Here is a 13690-nt window from a genome sequence, read left to right as displayed (position 1 = left end):
TCCTGATTATGTTTCAGATTGTTGCAGACTCTTAATGCTACCATGTACTTGCCTGTATTTTACAGCTGAAGAGAGAAATGAGCAATATTAACCAGGATGAAGATGGAATGGGTAATATTTTGATGAGCTCAGCCTTTAGCATGGAAGAAATTTAACAGCTAGCTGTACCACTTAAAGAATTAACCTCATTTATTTCTGCATCCCATGTTATATTTTTATACTGCTGTATTTCCGAGTGAGGGAGAGGCTATCCAGCTGAAAATCCTGCAAAGAAAAAGTTCGAGGTGAGTCATTTGTGTAAGAAAAGCTCATAGGGTGTTGATAGCTTGTGTAAGTATGACTAACTGCAACGCGTGTTGTTTGTCCAGGAAAACAATTCTGATCAAGGAAAAACGCCTTGAGTGATGGGGTAAAAAATTTGATTTTTAAGGTGTTCACACTGCTGCTGAAATAATGCATGTGTAGCACTCGCTTTAACAATGGCAAATTTTTAAAGTTTATTTAGCATATAGCTAGGAGCTGTTCTTTATTTCTTATTTTATTGGTCTTGTGAGTCGTTCACTTGTAGCATACTGACTAAGATTCACTTAAATATGGGTGGTGTTATTTATAATACTGACAAAATAGTAAATGTTTCCTGTCTCCATCAACATTAATGAAGTAATTCAAGCTGTGCCCTGTGGGCACCAAATTGAGTGCTGTTGGATAGTCCAAGTTAACTGAAGTGTCGGATTTACTTGTAAGTTGAGCTGCTTCACGCTCTTCGACAAATGCATTTGTGAGGCAAGACGGGCAGCATAAGAAGCTTTTGTGGTCAAGGAAATTATAACAGGAGGATGTGTCCACAGCCTGTGAATTCATGTCCTGCAGCATTTTAAAAAGTTGGGGTTTGTGTGTTAGGATACTCCTGCACTATCACCGTGTAAAATGCTTCCAATCTCAGCTGTGGGATGAAATGGGATATCAAGATGTTGCAAAATTTTCTTGTATTTTGAAGAAATACTAAATACTTTGAAGTACGTTAGAAAACTAAATATTAGTGTGATTTAAAGAATATGAATGGGTTTAAAACTCCAAAGGACTGTGCGGTGATGGTATCGTTAGACGACAGAGGTTGGGATCGGTCATCCCAAAGTGGTTAAGTATCCTTATGCCTGGTATGAGTCGAAGAGCGGTGTTGGGCTATGTACAGTTATACTTGGTGCAAACAGATCAAATATTTTACTTGCAGCATGCTGTAAAGTTAGATGGAAGAAATGCTAGACTGAAAAAATGCAAAGTGAGTCAGCGAAGGGGAGAGGCAGGAAGGTGTTCATTTGTCAGCACATCTCCCAGATTCAGGAGGTGACATGTGATCTTTCCAATGCAATTGTGCGGTCTGGGAAGTGGAACAACACTGGTTTCACTCAGGAGATGACAAGTTTATCTCCTGAATAATAGCTAAACGGGAATATTGTTTGAGGAAAGATTAAATCCATCTAAAACCAAACCCTAGGCAACAGGAAAACGGTGGTTGGCTGTAAGTAACAGCTGGCTCCACTTGAAGTGGGTGCAGTGGAAGAATAAGCTGGGCTGAAAGGTGGAATCGCATCAGGAGAGTCAGTGGCAACATGGCTTCAAAAAAAAAAACCAAAAAACAAACAAAAAAACAAAAAAACCCCTCAAAAAACAGGCGTGGAAAAAACAAGGAGTAACCAACAATATAAAACAAATGTGAAAACCACTATTCATTTTCTATTTATTATAAAAACTCCTCTTCAAAGATAATTTTCAACTATTTATGTAGTAACTCCAGTGTTCAGACGAAGCTTTGACAAGACAAAGCTGCGGCCTCATGTCCTTGAATTTTGAATCTAAGGAACATGTGACAAACGAAGCTTAGAGTGGTCTTGTTCATGTTTTTCACTTAATTTGCTAAAGAATGGGGAAAAAATACTGCTAGACGAAGAGCAGGATATATTTCATTCCCGGCACCTTAATCCTGGACTGTAGCTTCCAGTATTTCTTTTTCACTGATGGCTCTAGGAATGAATCAAATTCACTGTTGTGTCGTTTTTCTCGCCCGGTTCCTCCCGTCCCCGATGCAATGGGGACCGCTCTCCGCTAGCGGTCTCTCCAGGCACGGGTTATCCGCCTGCATCCAGCCCTTCCCTTGCGAAACCAGAGGCGCTGGAGGATGCGCAGCGGTGAAACTTCCTTCGGGATGTGTTTACAAAGGCAAGGTAAGACAGTATCCTGCCTGCCTGTTTCTCCTGATGCAGAACAGGCTGAGAAGTTTCTCTTCTCTTGTGACTTTTAAGAGGGCTGTTCCTTGTTCTATTAAGTACCCTAAAATTTACACCTGGAACAGATCTGAGTGAAAAGCTGCTTATTTTAATTTTAGCATTCAAAAGTGGAAATGAGGTGCTGTTAAGCACACATTTAAGACTCCACGAGTGTTAGTTAATACTTTTGAAAAGCCAGGCACAAGCAGAGAATGCAGTGATGGGTCTCTTACGTTTTTGCAGTTACTGAAAACATCAGGAAAGACCCAGGACTGATCCTGCCCTTTCACGGCAGCCATGCCGATGGCTTTGACGAGATGGTCACCACCTCTTGAGTAACTCTGTCTACCACCTTTCCTGCCCTGTCTTTCCATGAGGAGGTATCAGTGCCATCAGTTGTTTTCAGCTTGAAAACACTGCCTTAATTTTTCTCCCTTGATGCTATGTTTTGAATAGTAGGCTGCTTGCATTTGAATAAAGCAGTTTTTCAGGCACGGGTGGGTGTAGTGCTGTGTCTCTTCCTCTCCACACCCTCCTTCCCCTCCAACTCTCCTGCTGAACTGGCAGAAGTTGGGGCTCCCCGCTCGCTCCTCCCACACGTTATGGGGCTGGAGGCAGCTCTGACCCCTCCCAGGGAGGGAGCTGGGCAGAGGCAGCCGAGTTGCCTGCAGCAGCAGCACTCGAGGACCTCTTCCTGTCCCTCTTCCTCGCAGCTCCCAGTAGATCCCAGCAGCCGGGATCCACAGCAGGGAGCCTGCCGGCTGACTTTTGCTGAACCCCCGCGTGTGCTCTCCCGTCCAGCTCGTCCCACCGAGGGATCGACATGGTGGCCACCTGCCTGCACCTGGGCGGATTTATCTGCAGTTTCATCGGCTGGATCGGGGTGGTTGTGGCGACGGCCACCAATGACTGGGTGGTGACTTGCGGCTACACCATCACCACCTGCAGGAAAATGGATGAGCTGGGATCCAAGGGGCTGTGGGCGGACTGCGTCATGGCGACAGGTCTCTATCACTGCAAGCCCCTCGTGGACATCCTCATACTGCCAGGTACGTGTGCCCCATCCTCCCCCTTCCCACCCAGAGGCGAGGAGCGGAGCTCCTTCAACTTCATAGCTGCAGGAGATGGTCCATTAAACATGCGAAAGAACGTGCATGATAGCTCTCAACATGATTCTCATTAAATTATACCGGGTTTTAATCGTACCCAGGTATCGTGTGTTATCTGTGACTATTAAAGCCTAGTTAATATTTAATCGTTGCTTTTAGTAAACGCTTGCTGTTCTTTCCACATCTCATACCTAGATTGCCTTGCAAAACAGATGCAGTATATCGAGGTAAAACAGAGTACTCAGAGACAGGAGTATTTTGAGTTTTCCTTTGAGATGACGCTGAACTATTACAAATGTTAAAGTTCTATTCCTTAAAATGATTTTGAGTATAATGACTCTTTCAGCATCTATTATTAATGCTGCTATGGCTTTTACTCTTTTGAAAGATCATCATTAGTCTTGATGGTCTTGATGCTTCCCATGTGTTCTAAGGCAGGGCAGAACTTTTACTCGGCAAACAGATGTAACTACATTTAACTTGTCTTGTCCCTGTATGTTTAGTTAACGATCTTACCTGTTTCAATCACTGTTAACTCCGTAGTGCTGCTTCATTCTGCTCTGTTTTAGATCGCACCTCCTCTAGCATTTCAGAGATGCCTCTTCCAAGCTGACAGGGTAGACATGGTCATTCCTTCTAGTTTTCTTTCATGTCTTTGTATTTATTTGTTTAAACTGTTGTGAAAATAATTTTGGAAGAGGTTAGAAAGATTGTTCTCAAATTTCTCTCCGTTACAGAGCCTTGTCGGTATCACATAGCGTTTAGCAACGTTAAATCTCTCAGACTGGCTGCTCTTCTCCCTTTTTCTGTGTATGTAGACTTTTATTTTAGTAGGTTTACTTTCCTTATTGCTACTAATGTTCAACATGATCTGGCACAGAAGGCAGAGAAAAGGCTTGTCCCGGTGAATGAAATGTAACAAATAGGGAAATGGGTCTTTCAGAGCAGAAAGCAACGCTTCTCTCCAACAGAAACAGCCCACAAAATGAGATGCTTCTGCTTGTACCCTATTTGATACCCACAGCTTTCCATGAGAGGGAAATTCATCCCAGTGCGCCTGATACCTGAAGTATATTTAGAGTCTTGTATTGCCTGAGTCAAGTCTTTAAAATGAATGTGTTTGTATTCTCGTTTAATTGGGATCGATTGCACAGAAACCACGCTGGGCACTGCCATCTCCTTTGTTTAGAGTCTCATTTTTTGCCCTGAAATCCTCAAGTAATTTTTTTTTGTTGTTGTTACAGTTCCTCCTGAAAAAATCAAGCAAATATTCAACATACACAGATTCTCCATTTCCAGGAACAGTAAAATCTTCATTCCTGGTGTCGTACGAGTATGTCAGTGGGATTTGCTTGAGGCCCCTGTTTGCTGATACTGTTTGAGACACCAGGAAACCTCGTGTCTGCATGTGGCGGCTTCATTTTGTTACTGAGAGGGGAAGGAGAGCCAGCATACTCGCTCTGCTAAGTCTGCCTGAGAGCTGGTGGGGAGGGTCACCAGGCACTGGAGCAAACCTGACACTTGTTCTTTTGCATGCAAGTAATGAACAATTTTTATAAGTTTTATATATGAAAATATATAAAAGTAAATTCTATACACATAATATGTAATATTTTTTTTTCAAAGATACATTAGACCCTCACAGAAATGTGATGTCCCTGCCCAGCACGCCTGCAGTCCCCGTCCCCCTTGCTGCCTTGTGTTAGGCTGCTGGTGCTGCACAGGGACAGGGACAGGGACAGGCAGGAGAAGGATGGGAACTGGTGAAATGTCAGGGCATCCCATGATGTCCGTAGGGACCCAGAGGAATGACATGGCCACTGGCTAGGAGAACTCGAGCAGGTCTGCAAAGTTCAGTCATTTCTTCTCCCTAAGGAAGAGCTGTGCCAGTGGCCAGCTCGAGTCACGGTCTCCACTGAAACCCCGCTGCCGGGCTGGACTCCTGAGGTGCAGCATCGAGACATGGCAGGGGTGGCTGAGCATCCCTCCTCCTCCCAGGTCAGCAGTCCTCAGCTCCTCGGGGCAGCTGGTGGTAGTGTCTCCTGGATCTGCACATTTCAGCAGCGGGTCTTCAACTATCCATCCCTCTGGGTGACTGTGGACCTCCTCTGCTCACAGCAAGCTGCTCTTTAAGACTTTAAATTCTTGTTATTTAACCAAATCTCTGTGAAAAGATACAGGAAAACTCCCTCCTAGCTGTTTCTCCTACTTTCCCTTCCTGCATTTCCCAGCTGCTCAGTGATTTCTCAGTGTCTTGCTGGGAAGAGCTCGTGTTTTCCAGGCAGTGCTGTTTGTTCAGTGGAAACTGTTGAGCATGCGTATCCCATGTTCATGCACTGTGCTGTGGGTCTCCCTGTCATGCCTGCTGAGGGTTTAACTGTTTACACAAAGGATTGAACCTATCTCCTGTACTCCATGTGAGCCTTGGGAGCTAATCAAGCAGGAGCCTTTGTCCAAAGCTCTCCTCCTCTTGTGCCAACTAATCAAAATCCTCTTTCCTTGCCTTGCCAACAGGGTACGTCCAAGCATGTCGAGCGCTGATGATCGCTGCCTCCGTCCTGGGCCTTCCTGCTATCTTCTTGCTGATAACGGTCTTGCCCTGCATCCGGATGGGCCATGAGCCTGGAGCTGCCAAGTACCGGCGGTCCCAGCTGGGAGGGATCCTCATCATCCTCCTGGGTAAGGTGCCTGCCGCGTGTGAAGAGCTGGAGGTCTTCCTCCAGTGCCGGACGGCATGGTGCAGGATGGTTGAGCCTGTTCCTCTCAAAGCACAGTTGTCCAGGCTGGGCTGAAGCTCTCACCAGCAGCACTGTTTTTGCTGGTTTGCTCTGGAAGAGACGCTATTTTTTGAAAAGGGTCTGAACTCCCAAGCTGCTTAGGGCAAGGGCACTCTGCGAATTTCGCTCAGCATCGCAGATGCAGCCAGACCAAAGTAAGCTGAGGCATTTGGGAAGGGAAACCTGCAGCTGAGAGAGCGCTGGTCCTGTAGAGACATCAAGGGAGGGAGCAAGGAGGTGGCCTGGACCTGGGAAGAGGGCTGGCATGTACCCCTCTGGCCGGCTTTGCCCTCGGCCTCCAAGTTCCCCTGGGAATTTCTTCCCATCCTTGGTGCCTGTGGAGGAGATTGTTTTGAGCAGCGCAGACTGTGGAGCTCATTGTCCCCAGCACAGCACCTGCATGTTCTTGAAGCCTCGTCATCTCAGCAACAGGCTGCGGGGCCTTGTTTTCACCCGTCTGTGCGGCAGAGGAGGAGGGGGCAGGGAAAGTGGCCTCTTTGTGTGGCTCTGCTGATCGCTGGCAGCTCGCGCTGACATCATGCCCGTCTTCTTTCTTTCTTCTTCTCATTTTTTTTTCAAGTGGGCACTGGATGTAGCTGCACGCTGGAAGGGGCTGTCCTCTGGATGCTCCTTCCTTGCGAGTGGCCTCTCCCCCAGTTCCTTGGTCAGAAGCGGACGGTACAAGTCAGTATGTCCAAAATCCAAGGGACCGAGGGGCCCTTTCAACATCTGTGGGGTTTAAGGACACGTTGCTACAACTGGAAGTCCTAAAATCAGCTTTATAGGGCCTGTTTAGGATATCCCGATCCACGTTAGAGAGCTGTTGGAATGCAACCTTCATCCCTGTCCCGAAACTTTGAGTTGCGTATTTGGGCTTGGCAAAGTGAAAGAAATTTTTTGTTTGTTTGTTTTTCTGCCTGTGAATGAGGAGGAGAAGAGGGCTTGCCACGCTCCATCAGCCAGACTCCTCTTTGCCTTGGAACACGGTTTTCCCACTAAGTGGATCCTGTGAGGCAAGGCAATGTATATTTACATGGACATCAGCAGACAAATGCTCTTTGGGTCAGATTTAGACTTCTTGCTGATTTTTACCCCTGTGAGTTTTGAAGCATCTGCAGGTGAAGTCACTGATGTCCTGAGTGATCTGGGCTGGGAACAGCAGGTTGGGCACAATGTTTTAGGCACAATTACAATAATGCTCTTTCTGTGAGATCACAAATGAAGAATAAATAAGTTCCTTTTAAGCATTTTTTTCTTTCTTTCTTTTTTTTTTTTTTAAGCCAAACCAACCCACATTTATTTTTACAATCCCCCAAATTTTTCCAGGCCGATCAGCAAGACAGTCCCTTTGGAAGAAGAATAATGTGCAGAGCTTGAGACTTTGAGATTTTTAAAGCTGATTAGTGATCTGTTATTTGCAAAAGGACATGTTACCATTCCAGAGCATTTAATAAGCATGAATCAGGCCTTGAAAGTCATAATACTGACTTAAAATTATTATATTCTGGAAGTAATACATCCTGGACTGCTCTGATTTACCCTCTGGCCACTGGACTCTTGTTCCTGGTTTTCCCCAGCCACATGGGTTCCAGCCTTTTCCTTTAAGTGGAGACCAACTCCCAGCGCTCGGGTTGAAAGAAAACAAACCCCAGACGCTCACTAACAGGGCAGAATTAGAGAGTGGAGACGCAATCAGGGGAGCTGGCCCCACAGCAAACTTCACTGGTTCCTTGGGGAAGGGATGGCAGTTTGTCACTGGAATTTATTAAAAAAGAAAACAGAGGTTGAAGCAGTGTGGAAAAAAAAAACAGCAACACCCCCAAACCAAAAAAGAAGTTGATAACTTGCCAGGAAAACAATAGGTTCAGATATTCCACTGATTTTCCTGTCAGCTGATAATAGCAGGCTGCAGAGCGCAACCTGTGTGCACGCCCTCCTGTCCTGCCTGCTGATGTATTTATGCCTTTGCTTGATCCTGTCTGCCTGAAAGAATTGATTTATCGCTGAAAACAACCGTCAGCAGAGGTTTACTCTGAGCCAGGATGAAAACATTTCATACGCTGGTGTTGATGGAAAAACCCTGCCCCATCCTGTGTTGTTGATGCTAATTCAGGAGACCCCGTGCTGGCGACCACGCGGGCGTTTTCCTAACGGAGATGAGGGACCCGAGACACTGGAAAATACAGATGAAGAATACCTTAGTTATTGGCAATTACTGCTGCAAAATGACAGTATTAGCTATTGTAGACTAAATGAAAGATGTTAATAAGTTTTTCTGGACACTGCATGAGATTTACTTGTAAAACCACAGATATCAGGATAAAAAGATTGCCTTGAACGTAGAAACAAAGCAATCATGGATATCTATTATTTCAGCCAAATGCTTTGAAAGAGAAATCTGTGTGACTTTGAGTCAGCAACTCAGAGTGATTAAATTTAGCTGTGAAAGAGGAGTATTCTTTCATCTGCAGAAAGCCTTTAACTTGCTGTTAAGGAATTTGGCAGGGACTCGCTGTCCCTCGAGTTGGAGTAATCCTGCTCTGTCTCCCCCACTCCCCAAGCACCTTCTGTGCTTCTTGTCTCTGTGTGCTTCCATCTGACTAAAATATGCCTGTAACGTAGAATATTAAGAGCTTCAGCTCAAGGGTTTGAGCCAGTGCAAGTCCATAGACAAAGAGGACTGGGAAATGCTGGGAGCCCGGGATGTGTCCCTGTGGATCCCCAGCCATCTGATGGAGCGAGGCCAACCATACTGTGTCTATGGAGATGGCTCTGACTGTTAGCACAAAAGAGAAGGGGTAATAATTTTTGTTCAAACACCTTTTCCATGTATTCTAGAACTTGAAACTTGCCCTGAAATGCCTTTTCCAATCCCTTTGGATTTCTGGGCAAATCAACATTTTTTTTTCAGCCTTTCTCTGTGATACAGCTAGACCAAAACTCGAGTTCATAAAGAAATACCGCAATTGTGGGCTGTTCTTTTTGCATCTTCTCGGAGGATTTTCAGCCCAATCTAGTCTATGCAAAGCCATGAAACCCAGTCCCGTTCCAGGGCGTTCCTCGTGCTGAGCCGCGGGGTCGCCAGTGGCTGACAGCAGCTGGTGGCTTCCGAAGACAGAGGGGCCAAACTCACCCCTGCAAAGCCCTCGGCTTGTGTTTCACAGCTTTCTAGCATTGTCAGCATTAAAATAAGGTAGGTTTGCATGTAGCTGAGCCAGACGCACAAGAGATGCCATTGTGTTGGCGTCCCTGAGAGCTCTTCTCACCCCGGTGCAAGTGTTTTCTTCAGTGGTGGGGGAGGCTCTGGGTAGATAAGGCTCTTACAGTCTACGGACATAAATATATATATATATATATATATATATATATATTTATTGCTGACAGAAGAAGAAAAGATGATTGTGTCTTTTTGGACAACAAAGAAGCATTTTTTTCCAGAGTCCGTTAGAATGCTTTGTGGATTCCCAACTGATACATTTTTGTTTTAAAGCGTTAGAGGCTGTTTGCATGACTGTTTGCAGGACTGTTCCACAGGCAGGAGAAATGCTGCTCTCCTCTCCCTGCCTTCTCCAAAAATTCCTTCCAAAGCCACAGGGTCCTTGCTTTGAGGAGGCCCGAAATTGTTACTGGCTTTATTAGCATCCTTCAAATGTTCTTCTCTTTTCCGCAAGAAAATATTTTCTCTCACAATAACTGCAGCTATTGGGGATGGGTTTTCTGCTGTACCGGCCAGGAGCTATGGTTTGTTCTCTGCTTTAACTAAACAATTTTATTTTTAATCCCATCCTCTTTTTTTTTTCTTTTTTTTTTTTTTTTTCTTCCCCCCTCTTGCAACCTTAACTTTTTGACACTGCCTGCCTTTTCCACCTTTTAACACGGTCGGTGGAAATCTGTAACGCTGCCACGGTCCTGTTATTATTTTGCTCTGATTCTCTGATAGCCACGAGGACGGAGTTCTGCGCAGCTGGTCCCGCAGGCAAGTAAATATTGACAGATTAATTCTTCTCAGATGTACGAGCCATAAAGGACTATTGTTTTAGGACCTGCTCCTGCGAGGTGATTAATGCCGTCAACTCCCGGTGCCCTCGGTGCGTTGCAGGATGGAGGTAGGCCCCTTAGCGAGGGTAGCGAGCGTGACCTCGCGTAGCACAAAGAGAGCGCAGGGCATGTGTTTTCTCCTTGCTCGGAACAAACCACGTGTGAGTGCTGGTCACTGAAAACGCCGCGATCTCCAGCCTGGCTGCCTGCAAAGTGCTGAGTTTGAACCCATTTTGCTGTCCTGAGGGTACCTGTTTCACGTCACCTGCCTAGCAGTCCTTGTGACACCACCACGGCAGCCTTCCTGCTTTTCATGGAAAAAAAAATATGGAATTTTCAGCAAAATTTGAAGTCCTCAGTCATTTTTTTGACCCCATGTACACTCTAGGTAAAATACTGCTTTCCCTTCAGATGAGGTCCCATTTCTGTTCAACTCAGTAGGTTTCTGGAGAACCTTGCTGGGTTTGTCTCCATCACTTGATACAGAGAAGTTTTCCATGGGGAAGTGGAATTTGCTTTCCGGAGCTGAGAGACATTCTTCTCCTTAAAAAAACCACAGCAATGCTGTTGTACTGCTGCTTATTTTGTCGCTGCCAGTTTTCTGCTTGTATTTTCCGCTCTCTCTTGCTCAGTGCCGGGGTGGTTCGTTAGTGTTTGTGTGAGCCTTCAGAAGAGCAACTGCAGTGATGCTGATCGACATGGGCTGAAGGCGTAGCACGTGATTTCGTGCAGAAATAGTGATTTAAACAGATATTGCTGTCTCACTGCTTCATATCTAAAGTGTTCCTAATTCTGCAGCTCTCCAGAGCATCAGGTTCAGGGATGGCTTTCATTCTTCCCCCTTAAGGATATTTCTAGGCAGCAAATCTGTTTCCCTCACAAGAAATATATCAGGTGGTGTCAGGCAGCAGTTGTTTGTCCTTTCTGTTTGTTGGTGCCTGAAAGAAATGGCTGTTTGCTCTCGACCTCTCTCCCCACAAGGCTCCCACGCTGCCTCCGGCTTGGAGATCTCTTCGACCAAGCCCTCGTGCTCCTGGGTCCCACCATGGGATGGCAAGGGAGGAGGGATGGGTTTCCTCTCCGTCCCCTGTCCTGCGGAGCCTTCCCGCCCCTTTGGCCTGCTTTGTGTCCCCGCAGTTGGGTTACATGCTGGAGTTATCTTTCCTTTCCATCTGTCCCCAGCCATGTGCGGCGTCGTGGCAACGATCTGGTTTCCCGTCTGCGCCCACCGTGAGACCACCATTATGAGCTTCGGCTACTCCCTGTACACAGGCTGGATCGGCTCTGCCCTCTGCCTCTTCGGTGGCTGCGTCATCGTCTGCTGCTCGGGAGATGCCCAGACGTTCGGTGAAAACCGTTTCTACTACGCCTCGGGATCCAGCTCCCCTACTCATGCAAAGAGTGCTCACGTCTAAACGTCCCAGGGACGTTCTGCGGCTGCCATCGGATGCTTTGGCTGGTGGGTTTGTGTGCCCTGGGTTTGCTTCTACTGACGCACACCGCTATCAGGCTCCCAGGGGAAGATTTAGAAAAGCAGCACAAATGCCTGGTAGTTTGAAGCGTTATTCTCCCCACCTGTTACCCCTTTTTTCTAGAAAGAAAGCTCCAGCCAGCCCTACCTCTTGGTCCTTCCCATTTTGTCCTGACCACATGCCCCATCTTCTCGCAGCCAGGATGACTCAGATGGTTTGGGGTTCCCATGTGGGTTTTTGAGTTTTAATTTTATTTTCTAGCTCCCGTGATTATAGGAGAGTTTAAAGCAATAAACCAGAGATTGTTAGAAGGACTCTGGCAGCTTCTCCCACCACGTCACTCTGCTTTTCCTGCTCAAGGTCCCTGCTTTGGCACGGCTTGGGCGAGGGGGCAGGGGGAAGGCTGTGCTCTCCAACCAGGCAAATGTTTCTCTTTTGGAACAAGAGGAGGGGAATTTTTTCTGCCTTTCTCTGTAAATACTTTTGTATGAGTTTCAGCATTTCAGTAACGGTATTTCCCCCACCCCCCAGTCATCAGTATGAAGGAAATGGAACCCAAAGGTCCTAACGACACGGTAGATAACAGTGCCTTTTATAGAGTTTTACATGACTTTGGGGGCTCTAATCCCCACACTCTGGTTTGGTTTTTCTTTTTTTCCTTTGTACAGATCAGTTACTAAAAATGTATTTTTACTTTTTTTTTTTTTTAAAACTCCTTGCTTTCTTCCTCTACGTTTGTGTTCTGTCTTGCACCGTTAAAGTAGCACATTTTAACATGGAGTGTAATGTACCTGTTACAGCACAATTCTGGTGAATACTGATGATGCCTTTGTACTTTCAGTGAAATACTGTACAATAAATAACAGACAACCTGCAACCACTGGCTTCTTTTTCTCCTTCCTTCCTCTGTGTTTCTATGACAAGGGTTTCCTGATTATTTTGACGATTTTTGTTTCTTTTTTTTTTTTTTTTTTTTTAGCATTTCAGGACGAGAGATGCTCCTCTGCTGTGGAATTAAGTGGGCCCTTTGGGTTTTTTTTGGGAATATTTAAAATAGGAGTAATCTTCTTGCATGGTTCCGATCGCTGTCTTATCTGTTTGTTCCTTCGATGTTCCCAGTAGCAACATGCACCGGTGGTACCGGCTCATGGTGCTCTTGGCATCGGGGAGACTTAGAAACCCGCTGAGGTGGTGGAGATGTACTCCCAGCACCGCTCGGGCTCACCCAAGTTGAGAAGTCGTGTTGCTGGAACTGCTCTCAACTAAAATAAGAGCCTGACCTGGGGTCATCGCTCTGATTAAAACCATGTAAGATCAAGATCTAACTCTGTCCTTACCAGAGGCTGTAGCGATTTAATTACATGTATACAAAATCCCATCTGTTCCTGGAGATGTTAACTCAGTTCAAGTAATTTGTGTAAGCCAGGCTGCGGGAGGAGGAAAAGAGTAACAGCCGCGGTTCAGGCCTGGACGTGAAGAGCCCAGGTGTTGAGTGTAGGAGAGGGGGTTGAGCAAGCAGAGGAGCCGACCGACCAAATTGTTTGGGGTGATGGATAAGAATTTGAAAACCAGGCTGGGTGGATTTAGGGACTGTCCTTTCCTCTGGGCCTGCTTCAGCTGGAGAATCCAAACTGGGTGGTACGGCCATGCTGCAGCTCACGCACCTTGCCTCCTCTGTGTGGAAAGACAAGGTGGGAGTGTTTAAAAGGAGCAAAAAAGGAGGGTGGCTGCGCTCCAGAACGACCCTTTTCCAGCACAGACGAGAGATGTGCAGCAGCTCTAACATCTGCCTTTAAGACCGAGCAGTCTTGAAGGCATCTCTGTTGTGCAGGCCTTGTGTCGCTGCCATCCTATACAATGCACCCGCGCCGCTGCCCGCCGCGGGGCCCTCAACGGGACACTTGTGCCCATTACATCACAGAGAGGGCACAGGCAGTTGTTGTATGCGCCCGAGAGATGCGATAAGTGCTGCCATTGATGCGCGGGTGCCACGGGCCAAGGGGCAGCGCACAGGCGTGCCAGCTTGCGCA

At 46.4% G+C, this 13690-nt stretch overlaps 1 protein-coding gene across 1 annotated transcript; it reads left to right on the top strand.

Annotated features, from left to right (window-relative positions):
* Positions 1–2879: 2879 nt before the first annotated feature.
* CLDN11 (claudin 11) lies at positions 2880–12537 on the top strand. Its single transcript, XM_086754639.1, has 3 exons — positions 2880–3313; positions 5888–6052; positions 11371–12537. The coding sequence occupies exons 1-3, from the start codon at positions 3088–3090 to the stop codon at positions 11601–11603; spliced, it is 624 nt and encodes a 207-aa protein (XP_086610765.1). The 5' UTR covers positions 2880–3087; the 3' UTR covers positions 11604–12537.
* The last annotated feature ends 1153 nt before the right edge of the window (positions 12538–13690 follow it).

The sequence above is a fragment of the Chlamydotis macqueenii genome, chromosome 9 (assembly GCF_036417535.1).
Source record: "Chlamydotis macqueenii isolate bChlMac1 chromosome 9, bChlMac1.mat, whole genome shotgun sequence".
Classification (NCBI taxonomy): Eukaryota; Metazoa; Chordata; class Aves; order Otidiformes; family Otididae; genus Chlamydotis; species Chlamydotis macqueenii.
Note: the sequence above shows the minus strand (reverse complement) of the source record. Positions and strands in the feature narration are given on the sequence as shown.

Excerpts from the sequence above, each read along its gene's own strand:
- CLDN11 (XM_086754639.1), top strand. The coding sequence starts at position 3,088 with ATGGTGGCCACCTGCCTGCACCTGGGCGGATTTATCTGCAGTTTCATC. Across the intron at positions 3,314-5,887 it reads GGACATCCTCATACTGCCAG|GGTACGTCCAAGCATGTCGA; the intron begins GTACGTGTGCCC and ends CCTTGCCAACAG. Across the intron at positions 6,053-11,370 it reads GATCCTCATCATCCTCCTGG|CCATGTGCGGCGTCGTGGCA; the intron begins GTAAGGTGCCTG and ends ATCTGTCCCCAG.